Here is a 22,199-nt window from a genome sequence, read left to right as displayed (position 1 = left end):
TCCTGCATGAACATCATGACCTGAAGAGGAAACAGTAGAAAACCGTCAGTTGTTTGTTTTCTGTCTCTCTGCTGTTCATAACCATCTCTGCTCTGTCAGGGTACACACCTCATCAAGCTGTTTCACTGTGTCATTCTTATCCACAGCTCCGCCTCCTTCTACCCTGTCACCTGTCACTTCATAGATCTTCTTAATCTGTACCAGTGAGATTGTTTTCTTTGTAGCTGTTTCCTGAATGTCGTTCCACTTGCTTTCCTGTGTGAAGACAGGGACAAGTGCATTTCACACAAGATGGTAGCTGCATATGTAGGCAACATTTGATTTGGTGTACGCTCAGTGCCATGTCTGATACCCAGTGTTTCGCTTCAGCGCGCGTCTCGTCTAACTGGGTTTGGAGCCGGGACAGCAGCAGGTTCTTCTGCAGCCGCTGCAGACGATCATTATCCTCCAGTGTCAGCAGTGATTCTCTCAGCTGGTCGACCTGCTCGTACGCCTTTTTCTCCCTCTCCTGGAAATCATCTCGAATGTGGAGAAGATTATGTATATGATCTGCGAGCTCCTGCCTGTTTTTAAACTGTAAAACACACACACACACACGTTAAAGTTGCAGCTGAAAGTTCCAACTTCATACTCACAACAAATCCATGAGCACCTCTGCACACACCACAGAAATGACTTTCTAAAATAAGACATTTACCTGTAAGGCGACGGGGCAGGAGGTGTTATTTCACATAGCAATGCTATCTATGTAATGTTTAGTGTTCATGCCTACTGTTGAGGCCATCACTGAGAGATCAGATGCATCAAGGTTGCGGGAGGCTTACCACCATGACTTAACACTTATTGCGCCACTTCTAACTAAATGAGAAACGTGACCAAATTAGCTGCATCGATCTGAGATCCACCGTCACGTTTTAAAATGGGGTTTGTTGCATCGTGGTACTATCTTAAAACAATGGAAACCTCTGCTTAAGTAAGTGGACCTTTTGATAATAGACTATCAATGTACGATAAATAAATTTAGATTTAGTTTCTAAAGTTAAAAGTACCCTACTCATCCTGCATGCCTGCTCCATGACGGCCTTGATTACGGTGTGTTGTTGTATCTGGCGCTCTTGCTCCTGTTTCTTCTCCATCACCTCGGCATGCACCAGCTTCAGCTTCTCTAGCTCTGCGTCCAGCTGAAGGCCGTCTCTCCTCTCCTTCTCTGCTTCCTCAACAAGTTGATCAGCCTGCAGGGGAGGAGCTAGAGAGACTTAGTTTTGCTGTTTGCTGTCCAGTTCCAGCCATGAAATTGAAATCCATTACGTTACGTACAGTCACAGCAGTCGTGTGTGAAATGTTCCTCTTCTGTACCTTCAGAAAGTTATCACAGCCTGCGTGTACTTTCTGCATTTTCTTCTTCAGCGCGTGCAACTCATCTTTGTTCTGTCTGAGACTCTTCAATGTCTACATCGAAACACACATAATATATGTATAATAAACAGAGTAGCTAAAATAGAGACCCTCAAGGACACACACATCCCTTTGTAACCACTAGGGGCGGGACTTCCTGTTCTCAGTCATGTGACATAAGCTGCTCTCATTCACAAATAAAGAACAGAGACTTCTCTTCAAACAACGTTGGTTACGATCAGGACTAAAGTAAAAGTGTAAAATAATATAGTATTTCAGAGCTCAGTGTGAAGTAACGTTATGATTTGAGTAACTAACAGTGAGTTAACGTAACTGCTGGCCGTTACACCGTGAGAAGTAACGTTGGGAGTTAACGGTTAGTATCAGATCATCTCCGTACCTGGTGGCGCTGCTCGAGAATCTGGTCATGCTCCTCGTTCTCCCGGCGGAACCTCTGGATGTCTAAGGCCAGAGAGCCGCTCACATGACAGGCTGCTCGCTCCATCCCACCACTGGATCCCTCCACAGAGCAGGAGGTCAACAGTGAGCGCTCACACCGAGTCCTGCTGGTCCTGCTGGGCTTCACACCTCCACATGAACTCGCAGTGAATCCAGCTTCTCACGGATGCTCTTTGTCATCAGTCTGTTGTCTCGTTCAGACTGAGTCAAGTGAACTTGGTCCTTCTTGCTGTCTTAGTTTAACGTTTCTAGTTTCACACTTTCTACGAGTGCAGAGTCCCTCGTTTCTATGGTAACGCAAACCAGGAACTTTCTAAACCAGATTTTACTCCCAAATGTATGAGACCTGTGAAGATCAGCTGGTGAAAAACGACACATTCAAATATGAACTCAAAGCACAGACCCACCAAAATCTTTAAAAACATCATGTTTATTTTCATTGAATCTATAAATCAATCAAACATTAAACAGACATTATTAAACATTATCAATCACAGTGGAAAGGAAAAGTTGATTCATTAATAGTCTGAGAGGAGGAACTATTGTTCTTCTAATGAGCACCGACAAATTTGGCACGCGAGGCAGTCGTGGTGGAAATAGCCGTCTATGGGTGTCGAGCTGCGGTGTGACAGATTGGCTCGACAGCGCCCCCTTTGAGCAGCCCCAGCATTGCGTTTCACCTCGCTCAGTCTCAGAGACAATACAAGTGAAGCAACATGTTGTATTGAGACGTTGGTGATTGTTTCTGTAAGTTGGTATGCCATCAAATATTTCATGAAAAAAGTCAAAGTATAGTTTGCCATAAAATGTCATAACAATCTCTCAGTATTATAGAACATCGTAAAATGTTCATAATAAAAAGTAGTATAGAAGTCCATAAAATGCCATAAAAATGGTTACGTATGCTTTAAAAAATAAGTCAGAAAAAAGCAATTCAAATGAATTGCATCGTCATAAAACAGTCATCATATAAATAGCATATTTAACATATAGTATATCATAAAAATGTCAAGGTATAGTATATGCCACACAAAATATCTTTTTTTGAAGTAGATCGATTCAATTCCACTTGCTCGATCATATTCTAAATGCATTTGGTGTGTCTCCTCTTCCAGCCTCACTGAACCTCTGTTCTTGTGTCATCCCACAGACCCAGTGGCAGACAGTAACACGACTCAGTGGGTTGGTTTTCAAACCATCTTCATAAGTTTTTTGGGTCACCAGCCGGCACTGAGTACTGTAATACTAGAATGACCATATCGTTGAATCAACACGTCTCTAAAACAGTCTCAACTAAAAATAACCTTCATGAGTGTAGGATTTATTGAAGGAGAACTTTATTAGAATGAATCAGTTTAAGCTAGGTGTACCTAATAAACTGGCAACTGTGTCTGTGGGAATACTCACATTTTACACGGTCAAACTTTACTAACTGCTTAAAAAACATTGACAGCGTTTAACTTTAATCGAATTATTTTATTTTTTAAGCCAGTAAAAAAAATGCCAACCATTCGAAAGCATAGAACAGCATCTTACACACATTTCTAGCTGCAAAACCCACACCAATAACTTTGTTCTTGTACCTAGTTTGCAACTGTGGATCCAATAAGCAAAAACCTAGCATTCAAATGAGTTTCATTCACTTTCACGAGTGTACATCAAGATGTACAGAGTCTCCAACAGTCAGTGCTACAAGTCATCTCCTCTGCTGATCTGCACCACGGTCTTTCCGCGAGCGTGACCTTTCTCCATCTTCTCGAAGGCCTGAGGAAGTTGGGAAAAGCTGAAAGTCTCCTCCACCACAGCCCGAACCTGATAGAGAGCACAGAGAGGGAGGCAGAGGACAAACGAGCCCTGTTCCTCAGCGATTGTGTATTTCAATGAGTGAGGAAACTGTGTTCACATGATGATAACGATAACAATGAACTAAAGGCATGTTTGTGCAGGAGCATGCTCAAGTGAGAATCGTAACAAGATAGATATCTGCATAGAGAGTGACAATCCCCGGTTTAACTGCATGCTATATCACAATCTAATCTATCACACCACAGTATCACCAATCATTTGCTGAAGTGCCAAATGCATTTATGAAATCTAATGTACTATAATCACAGATAGGCATGTCATTGCAGACCATATCATTTGTTTTTTTATGAGAATGTAATGTGCTCCGCAGGTTAACATGCCATTAACGATGAGGTTTGGGGTTGGGTGTACCACACGGGAGAACAGTTTCATTTTTACTTTACTTATTTATTTATTGGTAATGTGGGAGAATTACATGCTTTAATAATGCTAATCAACATTCATATCCTTTGACGCTTTGTTCCTCATGTTTTCACTGGAAAAATGTGGAATCCGTGTTCAACAGCTGTTTGCTGTGTAAGCATATGGTGAATGGGGGCTACTGTGAGATCACAATGCCACAACAGAAGATTTAAATAACCAATGGAGTTACCGCTGCTGTGCCACGTGGGTAAATTGCACAGCAGCCTGTCTCTTAATGTGGAGTAGCAAGCATCGATCCCGCTGCTGTATGATGGCCACAGCTATTTAATAAAGTCGAAGTAAAGGCATGAGACGGTGTCTGAAACTGATGCTTCAAGCCAAGAGTCCAATTTAACCCCTGATGGGCATGCGGTGATAAACAGACTGGTTTCAGTTCATAGTCAGTCCCTGGACAGTTTAGAGAATACATCTGGTACTGTACCTGTCCTGCATCCACCATCTCCCTCACTTCATCCAAGGCAGGACCGCTAGGTGCAAAGAACCCCCAGCGGTAGTGAACTCCTTTGACTAGGTGCTACAAGAAAACAGAAGGAGAGAAAAGACATGGCGCTGAGGTAACACTTGTGTATTTGTGTTCACAGCAGACACTTCACCGTTGGCCATTACAGGTCTGAAGCTGTGGGAAAACAAGTCGTGTTGAATGGATCATGTTACTGTGAGACATTTAAAATGTTCTTATCCAAAACTTCGCCTTTTCACCACTTATTCTACGCTCTTCCTACATGACCCGTTAGTTCCTGTTGTAAAGGATCCGTTAATAACAGTGAGAACTATCGACCTGTAGCCCTAGCTAGTGTACTTTGTCAGATAATTCTCAGCGACAGGTTCGAACTGTCGTCTTCATTAATGTCCACTAATCTTGCTTTTCCTATATAAGAAATGACAACTCAATGCAGGCCTCCATCTTTAGAGTTTCATGTGTGCCAGGAGACTGTGTGGAGATGCAGCCCACTTTCCTTTAAGCCAGGGGTCTTCAACGTTTTTCAGGCCAAGGACCCCCAAACTGAGATGGAGCAGGGACCCCCGACTATACATATTGTGTAAAATTGTGTTTTATATTAAATGGGCCTAGTACCGTGTATACCTCTTTATTGTGCATTCAATACGAAGCTATTCAAATAATACACAGGTTGATATATTCATGTTTTTAAACATGTGCAAGGTACAGTGAGTAGGGAGGCCGTGCCACTGACATTCATAAACCTTGTCAGCTGATACCAATGCCAATATCAACATTGTCAATTGCATGATAATCATGCATACAAGCTATTCACATTTATGTTTTTATTTTAAACATAAATGTGGAAATGAAAATGAGTGATGGCCTATTAGTGCCACTGCCATGCAAAATGATTGCACAAGGATTCGTGGGTGAAGCAAATGTCGTTTTTTCTTTCCTTTTTTTTTTTGACGGTATCTTCTTTTCAAATAATATCCTTGTGTCTGGGATTCACTTCTGTGAATGGGACATGCATTTACAGTTTGGAGTAACAGGTGCACACAAGAGATACTCCAAACCGTAAATGCGTGTCCCATCCACAGAACTTTCCTTAAGAACTTCTGGATTATTGTACATCTATAATACCTTATTACTTAATAATACCTTATTATTATTGTTGGAATGCTGTTAAGCATCCTCCCCCCCCCCCCCCCCCCCACACACACACACACACCCCATTTTAAAATAAAAGCCGCACACACATGATTTGTTGCAGCTGTTACGTGTTGCATCTCGGCCAATCAGATATGAGGATTCTGATAAGTTTCCTGATTCGAGTGACATTTACACACACCGCGACACAAGAGGGAGAGACGAGGAAAGACATGTCAGAGCAGGACAACAGTCATGTAAGCTGTAAAAGATAAAACATCGGACAATCTCCAAATGAGAAAGTTTGCCTGCTCTCCCTCTCTCTCATACAGTCATTCAGGTCTTAGGGATCTTTAGAGGTCTTTCCCTCCTCCTCCCCCACACACACACACACACACACACACACACACACACACACACACACACACACACACACACACACACACACACACACACACACACACACACACACACACACACACACACACACACACACACACACACACACGCCATTTTAAAATAAAAGCCCCAGAGAGTGAATTCTAACTGAACTGCCTGTGATGAGCCTGTCATTTAATAACTGGTTTGTGTTTATCTAACATTATGATTATGTCTCCTCTCCCCTTCTCCCCCACACCCCATTTCAAAATACAGTATTTCTCAATTGCTAAAACACTGAAACCCATTGGCTGAACAAAGTTCTCAGTTGCCTGAACTCATTTAGCTAATTGTGTAGTCTGTTGTCAATACCTTAAACTGTGTCACATGGTAAAACACAATTTTCAGATCTCACTTCGACTTTTCAGCAAAACTCTAAACACATTCTCAGTCTCAAAACACATTCTGCACTCTCATGCACATGTCATCCACACTGGTAAACACAAGTGGCAACAATCAAATATAAATAGAGAACACATGTCATTGATTAAACACAATCACTCAAAATTGATTTCACTTGTAGCAAATGATGTGACACAACCAATATAAGCCAGTTCAGAGAGCAAACAGGTGGTTGAAGGTGGGAAGGAGAAAGTCTGAGAATGGATCGAAGAAACAATGTGAGAGGACGAGGACGAGGACGAGGACAAGTGCGTATGCGAGGTGGGCGATGAGGAGGAAGAGGAGGAGGGCAAGAAAGAGGAAGAGGAAGACAAAGAGTGGAAATATCTGATGAAATTCGAGCAACAGTCATCGACCATGTTATAGTCCACGGACTGACAATGAGGGAAGCAGGACTTAGACTGCACCCCAATTTGAGCCGATTTTCTGTGTCCACCACAGTAAGGACATTCAGAGAAGAGAACAGGTACAGTATGCTACTGTATTTTTGTAATTGAAAATGTACTGTACTACACTACAAATGTCTATTGAAACAGCTGCATATAAAGTTCATCACTGTATGTATTGTACTGCATGAATATTATTTGTAACTGCACATCTACTTTTTGTAGAACTGCAAGGCTGCCACATGCAGGTGGAAGGAGAGCTATATTCACTCAGGAGCAAGAGACCGTTATAGTGGGCATGCTCCTTCAAGATAATTTAATACGACTCAGAGAAATCCAGGAACGAGTGATACAAGACAACACACACTTCCAGGGAATCGACAGTGTGAGCATTTCCACAATTGACCGTGTCCTCCAGCGTAACAGGATACGAATGAAACAAGTATACAGAGTACCTTTTGAGCGCAACTCACCAAGGGTGAAAGAAGTGCGAGCTCAGTATGTGCAAGTAAGTGTACATTCAGACACATTTACTGTAATCCAGATTGTCTACAGTACTGCCACATACTATGTGAATGACATTACTCTTCAGTACATACAATGTATGTGAATCAGAAGTGCATACAGTAGGCCTAATTGAACTCTGCAATACAGCACTGTCTCTGTACTACTTACTAAATTCTACATACATTATATTGTATTCCTACACAGACAATATTTGACTTGGAATCCTTGGACAGACCCCATGAGTTCATCTTTGTCGATGAAGCAGGCTTCAATCTGACAAAGAGGAGAAGGAGAGGCTTACTAGAGGCCGAAACGTGATTGGACAGCGGGCCATTGTTGACGTCCCTGGTCAACGAGGTGGCAATGTCACAATCTGTGCTGCTATCAGCAACCATGGTGTTCTACATCACCATGTTACACTCGGGCCATATAACACCCAGCATCTTCTAAGATTTCTGGACAATCTAAGAGATATTTTATTTGAGCAGCAGGGTCAGGCGCTAAATGAGAATCCCATTCCCACCTATGTGATAGTGCTGGACAATGTCAGTTTCCACCGATCTGCTCTGGTAAGGGAATGGTTTAACATCAATGGTCAGTTTATCACCTTGTACCTCCCTCCATACACTCCTTTCCTGAATGCGATTGAGGAGTTTTTCTCCTCATGGAGATGGAAAGTGCATGATAGACAACCCTACACCAGAGTCAATCTGCTGCAAGCCATGGAATTAGCCTGTGGTGATATCGGTGAGGAATCATGTCAGGGCTGGATACGGCACACAAGAGGCTTCTTCCCCCGTTGCCTCAGGAGAGAAAATATTGCTTGTGATGTCGACGAAGTGCTCTGGCCTGACCCAGCCCAAAGACAAGAAGAAGCACATTGATGACATGTTGACTCCTTAGATGTTTGTCCTGTATTGAGTATTGTGTACTGTAGTAGGCCTACAGTGCATTGTAGGCTGTATAATGTACAATAAACTAATTGTATGGCCTTGAACATCGTGCTTTCTATTTATTGGTGTATTGTTTACTGACTGCTTGATAGTGTATATTATTTTGATCACTTTGTTTATGATCTGAGAGCAGTGTTTGATTTTGAGCACAGGTAAAACTGTTTTGAGGCGAAAGTTGCATTTTGCAAGAGGATTCAGAGGTTTTGTAAATAGTGCTTGAAGATGAGGTTTTGTGTTTACAGTTTTGAGAGAATCGGTGACCGTTTCAAGAAATGTGTCTTAGCAATTGTGAAAAACTGTAAAAGCCCCACAGAATGAATCCTAACTGAAATGCTTGTGATGAGCCTGTCATTTAATAACTGGTTTGTGTTTATCTAACATTATGATTCTGTCTCCTCTCCCCTTCTCCCCCACACCCCATTTCAAAATAAAAGCCCCAGAGAGTGAATTCTAACTGAACTGCTTGTGATGAAGCCTGTCATTTAATAACCTCTGTTTATGTGTCAAACATGATGATTATGTCTCCTCTCCCCCTCCCTCCCCCACCCAGTCCCACCCTTTCAAAATAAAAGCCTCATGGATTAACTGTATTTAAACGTTTTGCTCAAAATTAGGCTTTTTTGTTGAAATAATGAATGCTCTTAATAATACTGCGACAACTACTACTACTGCTAATATTTCTAGTATTACCACTACTACTACAACTTTTGCTGTTGCTACTATTACTACTACTGCTACTGCTATTACTGCTACCATAAATATTATTACTACCACTACTGCTGTTACTACCACTACCACTACTGCTATTACTACCACTACCACTACTATTATTACTGATACCACAACTGTTAATACTGCTATTCCTGCTACTACCAGTACTAATAACCAGTACTAATACTACTACAGCTATTAGTACGACTGCTGATACTACTACTTCTACTACTTCTTCTAATTACAAATACTTCGATGACAACTTCTACTACTACTGCTACTACAAATATCACTACTGCTACAACTAGTACTTATTCAAATGCTACTCATACTTATACTGCAAATAATACTTCTACTACTACTACAACAAATATCACTACTGCTGGAATTTTTAAGCTACAGAAACCGTTCGAATATCAAAATGTTCAGCTCTTTCAGGAGAGGGGTGACAACTTCATATTTGTAATCTTTCAACTTTTTGAATTATTCAGCTTTTTGCAATTTTTTTTTAATTGGATATCTATTTTCAGCAATGTTTTGAGATTAATTTCAGCTTTCAGCATTCCAACACATTTTCAGCAGGAAATGCATTTTCTAGTTATTATAGTTATTCTCGAGGTTAACCATGTAAACCATAACCCTGAATGACCTCGACGAATAAAAAATAAAAAAGGGACCCAAATTTGGATTTTAGGTGAAAACAAAATTTGAACCAAGAAGGAAGTGAAGGTGTTTTGACTCTCCGAAGAATGGCGACACATCCTTGAGTCAGTTTAAACTGTGGATTGTGTGGTTAGGACTTAAGTGGAAAGAGGTGGTGACTGTAATGCACGGATGTGACACACACACACACACACACCACAAGTGCACTGCATGCAAGCTTTGCTCTGCATGATGCTCACCACATCGCGCACGCTGACAGGATGCCGTTTACCCCGGATGTACTGAGCACCGGGAGTGTGTTTTTTTTTTGGGGCATACGACACCATTAATGCACATGCACTTATGAAGTTCTTGGTCATCCCACTGGCGACAGGGACTGAGAAACACTGTAGCCATGGTGACTGTAAAGATATCTTAAAGCCTGCGGTATTGATCAGCGGCTCCTTCTTGGCTGAGGCATTTTCACACAGTTCTTCTCGATGCGAGCCATACTTCTGGACTGTGTGACTCGCTAATCGCGACTGGCTGTGTTGGATGTTATCTACCCACTTGTAGATAACATCCATGTTCATTAACATGCTAAAGTTTCAGCTGTAAAACAGAGTGCTCTTTGCATTTTCTAGTTTTGTGAATATTGCAACTCAAATACGTAAAAGGAGTTGGTTTGGGGCTGTTTTTATGGTTTGGTCGAGGCCCCTTAGTGCCAGTTAAAGGAAATGTTAATCCTACAAACAAAGAAACATATTTTAGGCAACTTCCAACTTAGTGGCAATAGTTTGGAGAAGGCCCCTTCCTGTCTCATCCAAAGACTGTATGTAAGAAGTGGACGTAGTCATCATGTGTTACCCATTGGTTTGTGTTCTGCCGTTCTGAAGCAACGAATTTGGCGATTTCGCCATCCCCATCTTTATGGCTGTCGCCATGTTGTTCTTTTGCAACCAATGAACAGAAGTTACCATATTTGGACTGAGGAGTGACGTAGAGACGCCGTATACGTCTCTATTTGACTCTAAATGGATCATAACTTAATAAATGAACATCATGCTGTCTTTTCTCATAGACTTCCATACAATCTAATTTATTTTTGCAACCGGAGGAGTCACACTCTGCTGGTCAGAATGCAAGTTTTAAAACCCTTCCGCATCGGCTTAACTCGGCAGAACCGGAGGTTACCACCTGGTTACTCCACAAACCAGGTGCACAAACCAACCCCAGCAAGAAATACCGGTGGTCTTGCAGTCGGGAAAAACTTGACTGCACGGAGCCCTGACCTCATCCAACACCTCTGGGATGAACTGGAATGCCGACTGCGACCTAAATAAAAACAAGCAAATCCATGACTCTAGGTTTCAAATCTTGTGGAAAGCCTTCCTGGAGGAACGGAGGCTGTTACAGCAGCAGATTAATGCTAATGGTTGTGAAATTAGATGTTCAGCAACTACATATGGGTGTTATTTGCTCTCATCACATACTTTGTTTGGAACTCCACATACATTTGGCCATGTAGTGTACGTAAACACAGCCAAGCCGAACCGAATCATCCGATGATGTTGCGATGTTCAGAGAGGGTCATTCTTTAGACCGAGACTGGTGATAGAAGCGTGCAAACTTTCTACCCAAAATTAAATTTTTTTAAAGTTTGTCCAAGAATTTCTTTTGCTGGAAGAAATCAAACCAGGAACTCTCTGCTGACTTAAATGTAAATACTCCTATTCCTGCAACACCTACTAGCAGCAACGTGTAGCATTCATGCATCCTTGAGTAGTGCACTCTTCAGTATAAAATGTAACGACCGTAATCAAACTGCATCCGTTTCCCCCTTTACACCTGGCATTAAAGTTTGTTTTGGGCAATCGGATCGCACTCGACCACATGAGGTATGCACCCACAATACATTGTGGACAGATTGTTATCTGATCGACCAGAACACCTCTGTCTGTGTTAGTCCGTCATGAATACCTTGAGAGCTTTGGTGGCCACCGTGGCGGCAGTCTTCATCATGCCGTCAGCAATGCCCATCCTGTCGGTGTTCTGGAGGAACGGTGTGACAAGGGTGACAAACTTGGCGCCACACCAAGGCTTTAGCAGATTCATCGCCCAGAGCTCCGTGTCCCCCCCAACGTTATCCAGGATCAGGTCGAATCTTGAGATGGAGAGGGTTTGTGAAAACAAGAGACACATACGTGTGGAGTCACTGGGCATTAAAGACACAGGTAGGTGAGGTAATAATTGGTGATTGATAGGGAGATTGAGTCCGAATGTGATTAAGTTTGTTAGAAAATTGAAGAGCTCCCACACTAATGAGCCACAGCTAGAGGGACTGGGTTGCCTTGGCAACAAGGGCTTTTCGTTGATACATACACACACCGAGTCCAATTAAACACCAACATGAACCAAAAGCGACTGCATGTGTGTGGTCATCTCACTTCTCCAGTGCCCTGAGCGGCTCCTCGACAGCCCCGGCGGTGTAGTCCACCACGTGGTCCGCCCCCAGGCCCCTCACAAACCGCTCTGCATTCTGGGAGCAGGTAACGGTCACGTGGGCTCCCCAAGCCTTCAGCATCTGGACACAAATGATAGTATCAGCCGTTTTGTTGTTGCATCATTTGATGTACGTATGAAACACATTTGGGGTTATTTGTGGCGAACAGAGTGTTACCTAATTGTTTGAGAAGCACACAGAATGTATAAATAATGAGATCAAGTGTTACGCAGTGTCTGTGTAATGGGAGCGACAGTATTCGGGTCACCAGGCAAAGTGTGTGGCACAGTCAGAAACCCAACGGGCCAAACAGACTTTTCATTACACCTCTGTATATTTCATGATCCGTGTATGATTACATGTTTGTATCTAAAGCAGGCTCTTCTGAGCTTGATGCAGTTAATAATTAGCTGGGCATCATCCTCCTCTTCATCCCCTACCTGTATAGCAAATGTTCCCACTCCCCCGGACCCTCCGAGGATCAAAATCCTGCGGAGAAGAGGAAAAAAATAAATAAAAAAAATGCATGATATACATGTGATGACTTTTTTTCTCCACCATTGCTGCACAGACGCTCCCCTCATTAGGGTTTCGTCTCAAATGCGCCTGCGGGCTTTAGCGCCTCAAGTTGTGCTGCCAGAAAGCTGCAGCACATCGCCCACAGGCTCATTACAGGAGGCAGGCTAACGGGGGCTAGGCTTAGAGGGAGCAGAGTAATTGGTTAGATCAAAGACAGGGAGGTTGTGTGTGTGTGTGTGTGTGTGTCAGTGTTTATACATCCCCTCACCGCTTCTTGGCACAGTTGTCCTTACTGAGCCCACCGGTGTTCACCAGTGCCGACCAGGCAGTGGTTGCCACATAGGGAATGGCTGCTGCCTCTACGTGGCTCAGTGACTTTGGTTTGTGGGATACCTGAGCACAACACACATCTGTAATCAGCGTTGGGACATTTACTTTTGAAGTGCAATCGGTAAAAGATGACTTTCAAAAATGTAATAAATACTATTCCAGTATTAATTACTTCATTAAAGTACTTTTCTAACAAATGTTTCAAACTTTATGTGCCATCGTCACAGGTACATACATAAACTGGGTGTATGTAAAAACTTATTTTTCGTATGCTGATGTTAAAAATAAAGATAATCAACAAATAAGGAAACTCAACACACACACAGAAGTGATGCTGATGAAATAATAAACCTCCACAGAGAAAGAGGGAAAGCTCAACAACATCATTAACCAACAATACCTCGTTGGCACTCAGCACCACGAATTCAGCCAAGCTGCCCTGCTTCCACGGTGGGATGGCCGCCCACACCTGATGGAGACACACGGCAACGCGACACTCATCAACCACAGACGCAAACAGCCGTGAGTCCATATTTCTATACGGTTCGTTCACAATAGTTTAGTACATGGGGAGAAATATATCAAATCAAATGTACCACGTGTAACGTCGCACAGTGAGTCACTCTAGTTTGTGTGCGTGGTGGTGACAAAAAAGCAGAATATGACCTCATGAAGTGCTAAATCTGTTTCAAGCCACAGTTCGCCTCCACACAAACATCCAGGTCATTAAGACTAAAGTACCATCCAAACCAAATCCAAGGTGAAAACGAGGTGTTAAACAGAAGCTTGTAAAGTGAAATCGAAATATGACTTAATGGGGGGAAAATGGTTAAGAAAAAGACTAATAATCATAAAGGAACCATGAGGTGTTTGAGGGCAGTTGAGGATGAACTAAAGAACCAACAAGAGCTGAAAATCTGTCAAAACAGTCAAATGTTTGTGTATTAGGGCTGCGTCACACCATTAGCTTCCTTATCAATTAATCCGCCAAGTCATTTCTCAATTAATTAAGCAATCGTTTGTTCCATTTTCTAATGAAAACTGAGAAATGCCCATCACATCAATGTATTCACGTGTGTCTCATCTCCTATCTCCTGTTTCAGGTAATGCTTGTCTCACTATATGCATGTCATGTCTGTCCATGTTAACCCACACGTTACCAACAATAGACATTAAAACCATGAAATAATGGCATTTTTGCTTGAAAAAAAAATGGATAAAGATTTTGTTTGCTTACTTTAATGAAACTAATTTCAGTTTATTTCCAATTGGCTTTTGTCAATCGATTAATCAATACTCTGACTAGAGTGACAGAGAGAGTACACTGTGGCCAGGATCGGATGAGCCAGGTCGGCCGCGGTGCTCATGTTGGCCTCATGTCAGCCGGGGAAAAAACACTCCCACACTGTTACACCTGCTTATGGAAGCCCATTCCCGCCACTGTGAGGAAAAAATGAAGATCCTGTAAGTCATTATAATGAGATACTATCTCACAATAATGACCTCACTGTGTGCAGGGACAAGTTGTTCTGCCTAACGAAGCGGTTACACCTACTACTTTGCGTCATTTACCTCATCCCTCTCTCTGAAGTGTTTCACATCCAGGCCGCACTCCATGATGACCCCGGACGCTTCTCTCCCCAGGATGAGCGGGAACTCGCTGCCCAACTGCTTGATGTTCAGAGGGTCTCTCTTCATAGACATGGTCGCAGCGCCGTAGCCACCTGACAGGGAGAGAGCCTCAGACTGCAGATCATTTTGAGGTCATTTTAGTAAGTGTAGTCAGCTTCAGTGAAGTGAAATCAGATTCAAATGGTTTTACAACATATTGCTGTTGGATTGGTAGCGCCAGCACTCCAACCAGTACTTTTAGGAAGAATGCCAACAGACCGGTTCATACTATAAGATACGAGTTAATGGTAGTCTCCAAACTGGCACTAAGCAACACAGTAATTGTATCCATCATTATGGGTCCCAGAATGAGTCCGAACTCTTGGGGAAAGTCTATCTGGTCAGGGGGTAGAGGAGGCAGGACGTGGGTCTGGCAGTCAACACCTGCTTGGACAATGTTTCAGATGAAACTTGTGAGAACAGGCACTATCTGGAAGTCGTCTTATGACTTCAACGAAACAGGGGTCTGCAGACTTACCTGAGGATCAAGAGCCTATTTTGAATCTAATATCATCCATTCTTCTGCCAAACTATAGAAGTTATTGGTCATATGGTCACATTCAACAGAACTACTAGTCACCAGAAGTCATAAGTGCATCTCCTTCTTTAAACAAGCATCTAAGAGCATAAACCAGAGCAAAAGTACAGAAACAAACTAATATGAATACAATAAGTGCAAAACAATCTGATATGCAATACTCAAAGTGCAATCCTGCTTGTGAAACTTAAATTTCCACTTGAGCGACCTCAAAAATTCTCACTGCTTGTTTGCCCCTCTCTACCCACCCCATCCCACCACACACACACACACAGCAGTATAACTGGAGCTGACTGTGGTGGAAGACTGACGGGCTGCATGATTCATTTTAAGCCACATACAGTATAACCACAGCAAACGTCAGTCTGGGCCTCTGCAGCTTCACTGCTGAGAATGTATTTTCCTCACAAAAAGAAAAAAAACTATATTTATTCTTAACCTCGATAGACTTGGATATGCAGTCACGTGTCATTTGTTGAATTCATTGCCATTGTATTCGCTCTCTGGTGCGACCGTAAGCATGCACACAGGCTTGTCACTCACCTCTCATGCTGACGTCAAGCGGGTTCAGTCCTGCTGAATGCACTCTGACAATGACCTCATTGGGGTAGTTGATGACAGGGAAACTGGCATTTCTAGTGAACCGCAATACATCATTGCTTCCATATTTATCGATGACCCAGGCAGGCATTATAGTCATGCTGATTTTGGTAGTGCTGAACAGTCTGGTCCGACTCCCATGCCAGTAAGCCGATGTGTTCACGCTTGGTAATTTACTGTGGTGAAACAAGCACCTGCTGGACACGAAGTTTCTCAAATAACTCATCTTTCAACTCTTCAAAGCTTGAATACTGTCAGAAAAAATGGTGGAACTGTAAATTAGCAGTCCCTGTTACAGACAGAAATACTCTTAACTGCACGGCCACTATGCTAGATAACAGTACATTGACGTTCTCTATAAGCCACGACTACATTCTGACTTTAAACATTTTGTTCTTACGTAAACATGTCTAACTTGCCATTTCGATCAATGCTGTAAGTCCAAAGTTAATGGCCATGTCAATTCAACGTCCTCTCCCTTAATGTTCCATTTACACGACTGGTGTCTTTTAACACCCCCTCAGCCTTTCCACCAATCACAGCGCGGGTTTCTCAACGGCCGTCCAATCACAAAAGGCGGTGTTAGAAGTTGTTTATCGAAAAAACATGGCGGCCCGCTAGTGCCGCACATCATGCAGAGGTTGTTGTTAATTTGAGAGGTTGTCACAGAATTGCTTTAAATATGCTCAGCCTGACGATAAGGGAGGTGAGTACGACTGTTTGCTTGAGCTCAGTTCTCCGTGTTTATTTCGTGCATTCACTCCGCGTTCCCGACGTGTTTGTGCTGTCAATTCATATCTGACATAACTACATTATGTCATAGGTGAAATAATATCACAGAGTTACTACTTTTGCTCCCTAACTAAAACATAGATAGCTGAAATATATTATCTGTTTATTGTGCTGTCTGCATAGTGAGAGAAATTGTATAATACAGTTGTATGTATGTATGTATGTATGATAATATATAACATTAGCTAACCAAGACAGCTAACGTTAACGTCACTGCCTAACTTTATAAAGCTTCTGTCGAAACATGCTCTTGCACTTAACGTTAAGTTGTCCCGTTAAAAAACTATATCCTGTCTTTCAGAAACAAAATAATGACACAACTTAAATGTCGCTAGCAGATGAATGTAGCCTACTGGTGTCAGTATTTGCAGAATGAGCCTATATATTTATGATTCATATATTATTGGAATATGACGGATGACTTATTTGCGATTCAAATAAATGTAGTGAAGTAAAAAGTAATAATATTGACTTCTGATATCAAGTGGATGAGAAGTATAAAGTAGCGTGAAAAATATATAAGTAGAATATTTCAAAATGATACTTGACTCCAGATAGAAGACATTTTAGGTGTGCTGCTTTCAGGGTCCTGGTGTTGTCCAAGCTGACTCACTGTCACTGTTTACGGGGACATTTGAATAGAGCAGAGACACTGCTCATGTTATCACTTGCATCTGTGCTTTTCCTACTATAACAAGTCAACATGTCTGCTGTGAAAAGGGTCGATTGAGGAACTGAATAACCGAGAGACCCCACTGGTATCACATCATTGTTCTCCAGGTGTCTGCGGCGCTCAGGGAGGGAAGAATCTCCCCGACGGAGCTTTGTAGGAAGTGTCTGAACCGCATCAAAAAAACACAGCATCTTAACGCTTACATCACTGTGACGGAGGAGCTGGCCCTGAAGCAGGCTCGAGAGGCAGAAGCAAGACTGCTGCGAGGTGTGGACGCGTGAGCCTGTATGTCCACACATTCTGTGTTACAGAGTCATAGGTGTTACTGATCTCGTTTTTGTCTTCAGGTGCCCCCAAAGGACCTCTGGATGGAATCCCCTTTGCAGTCAAGGACAACTTCTGCACAGAAAATATCAAGACCACATGTGCTTCCAAGATGCTTAACGGTCTGCTTGAACCTCAGTGAAAGTTACCGCGTCTTAAATATTCCAATGATAACCTACCGTTACTTGTGCTACAGACTACACCCCACCCTACAATGCCACAGTGGTCCAGAAGCTTTTTGACCAAGGGGCTGTCCTCATGGGGAAGGCCAACATGGATGAGTTTGCTATGGGGTAAGGCCGTCGTTATCATTGTCAGAATAATAACAGCAACAGCGAGTCACAAATCCCAGTTTATTTGATAAATTACTTGTTGAAACTGTTTTGGATGTGTACAGAAAGACTTGTTTTTTTAGAATACTGGTTGTCATCGTCTTATTTCTGTATTGGTCTCGCAGTGCGGGCAGTACTGACGGGGCTTTCGGCCCGGTGAGAAACCCCTGGAGCTATGCTGCTCCCTACAGAGAGAGGACTGGGGCAGCGCCTGACTCCCACTGGGTCGTCACCGGAGGAAGTTCAGGAGGAAGTGCTGCCGCTGTGGCCTCGCTCAGCAGCTACCTGTGAGGGGAACACATTCGCTGTTGCTGCAAAACTGTTACAAAGAAACACAAAAGGAAATATTTTATTCAAAATGGCGTTCATAAAATCAAAATGTGCTGTTCTGATAATTACTTGGCAGGGCTTTGGGTTCAGACACCGGTGGTTCAACCCGTAACCCTGGAGCACTGTGTGGTGTTGTGGCCCTGAAGCCCACTTATGGTCTGCTGTCCAGACATGGTCTCATCCCCCTGGTCAACTCCATGGACGTCCCCGGCATTATGACCCGCAGTGTCAGCGATGCAGCCATCGTGTTGGGTAGGAAACGAATGTTGAGCGTCATCCTGGCCCACATAAAAGAAGAAAAAAACAAACGTTTCTTGATTATGATCATTCTACAGCTCTTTCTTTCCAAATCGAGCTTTGAATTCAGTGGGACTTATCTGGTTAAATAAAGGACAAGATAGTCCACATGTTGGTGCCAAGTAATGCACAGTAAATGTCCTTTTATTCTTAATTTATTTATTGGTTTATTTGAACGGGACAGTGCACATTAATAAAAACATTTCTGCAAATGCGCCAGTTAGCCAAAAGGCTATTTTTCATCTGTAGTCCCAAGGCTACATTAGTGGGGCTAATTCAACGAAATATTTCCATACCCAGTAGCCATGCCATCCGGGTTCACATGGAATACTGATATTAAAGGGACCCTGCAGAATTCTGACCACTAGTAGTGCTATAGAGCCGTGGTTCTACCAGTGGGTACAGTTAATGTATGTAGCAAGCACACGGGCGGCACAATTCTCGACCTGCCGTGTAAACGATGCACAATTTAAAATGTTTAAAATAACTATCCGTGTAATTGAAAGAACATGTGACATGTAAATCAGTGTTGCAGTTCCACATTGTTGTGTTCTTCATACTGCGATCAAACGATGGTACTAACCTGTCACACAGGTATCCTCCAAGGCCAGGATATGAGAGACTCAACAACAACTCCTGCTCCCTCATCGCTGACAGAGCTACCTGAACACTTTGATGTCAAGAACATCTGTGTAGGCATCCCAAAGGTGAGTATAGCTCCTTGTTTAAATCATCTTTTCTGTATCATTTCAGCACTTCTCTTTGGTTTTGTAATATACAAATCTCATTTTTTACTTGCATGTAAGCTGTTAATAACTTAAGTTTTGTTGTAAATAGGAAACCCTCAAGCTGTAATATTTTAGCTGTATGAGCGATATTAACAATTCTCAATTTGACTGGAGAAAGGAACTGTTGGTGTTGTGATGCTTTTTGTTATTGATTTTTATCACCAAGACAAATTCTTTGAAGGGGTTATGTTCATACAGATGGGTCTGATAAAAAGATACATGTATATTTATCTCTGTGAACACAAATGCATTCATTTCCTGCGTCTTAATGTATGTCAGGAGTACCACGCCCCGGGGCTGTCTGAGGAGACTTTAGCGCAATGGAGTCGTGTTGCTGACATGTTTGAGAGGGCGGGGGCGCGGGTGAAGCAGGTATCCCTCCCCCACACCCAGCACTCCATCGTGTGCTACCACGTCCTGTGCCACGCGGAGGTGGCGTCTAACATGGCCCGCTTTGATGGCCTAGAATACGGTACGAAACCAGTGCAGAACACGTTAAGGGTGCAGCGTGGAGCATTTCACATGTAGGGTGCCACATAGATCACACGGGGATTTTATTTTGACAGTAGAAAATCCGAAAAGGCAAGCGCCGTTGATTCCCGTCTCTTCTGTCAGTCAGGCCATCGTAGCGAGGTGGACAGCTCGACGGAGGCCATGTACGCCTCGAGCCGCCACGAGGGCTTCAACGATGTAGTGCGAGGGAGGATACTGTCTGGGAACTACTTCCTGCTCAAACAGTAAGACGACAGATCGAAGCTGCTTGCACCCGTCTGATTCATTTCACGAACTACACACCAGTGTGGAGCTGACAGTGTGCCACTCTATCATTTTCACCTTTTTTATGAGCACTGTTGGTCACTTGCCAAATTGTCTTTTATTAAATGTATGAGAGAATAAAACATTTTTTGCTGCCCCCGCCCTCATTTTTCGGCAGGAACTACGAGCACTACTTTGTGAAGGCTCAGAGACTGCGCCGGCTGATCGCAGACGATTTCAAACGCGCGTTCAGCTCAGGCGTCGACGTGCTGCTGACGCCCACTACCCTGGCTGACGCGGCCCGTTACTCCGACTTCACACAGGAAGACAACAGGACGCGCAGCGCGCAGGACGACGTCTTCACCCAACCTGTCAACATGGCAGGTACAGAGAGAAGAAAAGGGAGAGGTGGCCTTTAGGCAGAACTGTTCATGCATGGCATAGGAAGTGTGGGAGGATTCAGGAACTTATATATTCTGCATGCATGAATACACACACACACGCGCACATTTAAATACACCCACACACCAAAAACCTTTCAACCACAACTACTTCAGTTTAGTCAGTGCTTCTTAATTTGCATCCTTTAGAATAGGCTCATTGGATCACAAATGCTGTCGTGAAAATAAAAGAGGAAATGAGTGTTACTTCTCTTGTGGGGGCTGAATCTCACCCCATCGGGAGGAGGCCAGCACACGTGTGTCCAGCTGCTTCCTACAGTGGACGCGCTGCAATAATAAATCTACCAAGACTGGTTTACAATTAAAAGGAATTTAATCCCACTGATGCAAGTACGATTACAGTTTTACAATAGAGTACATTACTCCTATGAAATATTACAATATTACCCCACTTTGGAAAAAACTCACTGGTCCCATGAGACACAGCCGTCTCTCGGAACCACACGCTAAAAGAGGCCAAGAAAAACACTTCCTATCCCCGCCCTCATATCCGTCCGAAACTCCTCCCCTTCCGTTTATCCCAATTCCTATTGGCTAACTTCCAGGAGTGTATTCGCCTGGCTGCCTTTCTGTCCCTGAGTTTACTAACACATTCAATGACTGTCAGTTATTGTTTAATCCCTCTATGATAAACATTCCATATAATAGATAAGACATTTGGCAAACGCTTCATGTCTCAAATTCTCCATCTAGCTACTAATCCTAAAACACTTTATGCTTAATTATGAATTCTTAAATATGAATCATTGAACACTTTTATTATAGCTACTAAACACACAGTTCTATGCTCAAATTTCTTACACTCTTCTTTGCTTTGTTATTCTCTGATGGCAAAGGTAATCATAACCTGGTCAACACATAGTCCATTTCAGCTCCGACAGAAGTGTACTTTAAAGGAGCGTGTTTACATTCAGTTTAACTTTTTTTCGCCTGGTATCACTCTCCTAACTAAGCTTGAGACCCTAATCATTACCCTGCACTCTCCTTCAACTCAGTTTTTTACTTTGCCCCAGGTCTGCCTGCCGTTTCTGTGCCAACTGCTTTATCAAGCCGGGGCCTTCCCATTGGGTTGCAGCTAATAGGCCCCGCCCTCCAGGACAATAAGCTGCTCGGCATCGCCCAATGGATAGAGCAGAGGGTCGGGTTCCCCTCCATCAGTGACTGTGGAGACGAGAGCGGGAATGAAGCGGGAACGGCCAACAGAGAGCAGACTTCAGCTGTATGAAGAGACCTGTGGACACAAGGAACCCCACTGTTGACAGAGTCACACAGAATGGCCTGAAAGTGCCACTCTGATGGACACTCATGGCTTGTTTTATGTCTTTGCAGGACATTGTTTTTATCTCTGTCCACTTGCTCCTTGATGCAATGAAAATAATTACAACAAAGGCTAGACTCCCTGCTCAACAACATGCATTATACTCTTCAGTGCAGGGACATTGTGTTTAATCTGTGACCTGCTGCCATGTGTGTTCATGTCTGAAGGTGGTGCTATTAAATACATGCAAGATG

General features: G+C 43.0%; 3 protein-coding genes across 6 annotated transcripts; 1 reads left to right on the top strand and 2 right to left on the bottom strand.

Annotated features, from left to right (window-relative positions):
- Positions 1-75: 75 nt before the first annotated feature.
- LOC306789983 (coiled-coil domain-containing protein 42 homolog) lies at positions 76-1,900 on the bottom strand (the record flags this gene model as incomplete). The annotated part of the gene is made up of 5 exons (XM_079286090.1): positions 76-255; positions 353-574; positions 1,050-1,232; positions 1,318-1,449; positions 1,796-1,900. The coding sequence occupies 5 exons, from the start codon at positions 1,898-1,900 to the stop codon at positions 76-78; spliced, it is 822 nt and encodes a 273-aa protein (XP_079142216.1).
- A 1,409-nt stretch (positions 1,901-3,309) lies between these two features.
- On the bottom strand, positions 3,310-16,423 carry rtn4ip1 (reticulon 4 interacting protein 1). Of its 2 annotated transcripts, XM_079286486.1 has the most exons (10): positions 16,354-16,423; positions 15,878-16,128; positions 14,698-14,849; positions 13,526-13,594; positions 13,064-13,188; positions 12,717-12,765; positions 12,221-12,357; positions 11,754-11,937; positions 4,565-4,657; positions 3,310-3,666 (listed from the first exon to the last, which is right to left on the bottom strand). In XM_079286486.1, the coding sequence occupies exons 2-10, from the start codon at positions 16,032-16,034 to the stop codon at positions 3,544-3,546; spliced, it is 1,089 nt and encodes a 362-aa protein (XP_079142612.1). In that variant the 5' UTR covers positions 16,035-16,128; positions 16,354-16,423; the 3' UTR covers positions 3,310-3,543. The 2 variants fall into 2 exon arrangements, with proteins under 2 accessions (XP_079142612.1, XP_079142611.1); XM_079286485.1 differs by having other exon boundaries at positions 15,878-16,417.
- A 115-nt stretch (positions 16,424-16,538) lies between these two features.
- Positions 16,539-22,199, top strand: qrsl1 (glutaminyl-tRNA amidotransferase subunit QRSL1). 3 transcript variants are annotated; one of them, XM_079286294.1, is made up of 11 exons: positions 16,539-16,640; positions 17,507-17,666; positions 17,747-17,845; positions 17,947-18,016; positions 18,181-18,342; positions 18,462-18,637; positions 19,277-19,389; positions 19,750-19,942; positions 20,090-20,207; positions 20,405-20,610; positions 21,701-22,199. In XM_079286294.1, the coding sequence occupies exons 1-11, from the start codon at positions 16,617-16,619 to the stop codon at positions 21,910-21,912; spliced, it is 1,533 nt and encodes a 510-aa protein (XP_079142420.1). In that variant the 5' UTR covers positions 16,539-16,616; the 3' UTR covers positions 21,913-22,199. The 3 variants fall into 3 exon arrangements, with proteins under 3 accessions (XP_079142420.1, XP_079142419.1, XP_079142421.1); XM_079286293.1 differs by having other exon boundaries at positions 17,920-18,016; XM_079286295.1 differs by lacking the exon at positions 19,750-19,942 and having other exon boundaries at positions 17,920-18,016; positions 20,086-20,207.

This window comes from Melanostigma gelatinosum, assembly GCF_949748355.1.
Source record: "Melanostigma gelatinosum genome assembly, chromosome: 16".
NCBI lineage: Eukaryota > Metazoa > Chordata > Actinopteri > Perciformes > Zoarcidae > Melanostigma > Melanostigma gelatinosum.
The sequence above is the reverse complement of the archived record's forward strand: the minus strand, read 5'-3'. Positions and strand labels throughout refer to the sequence as shown.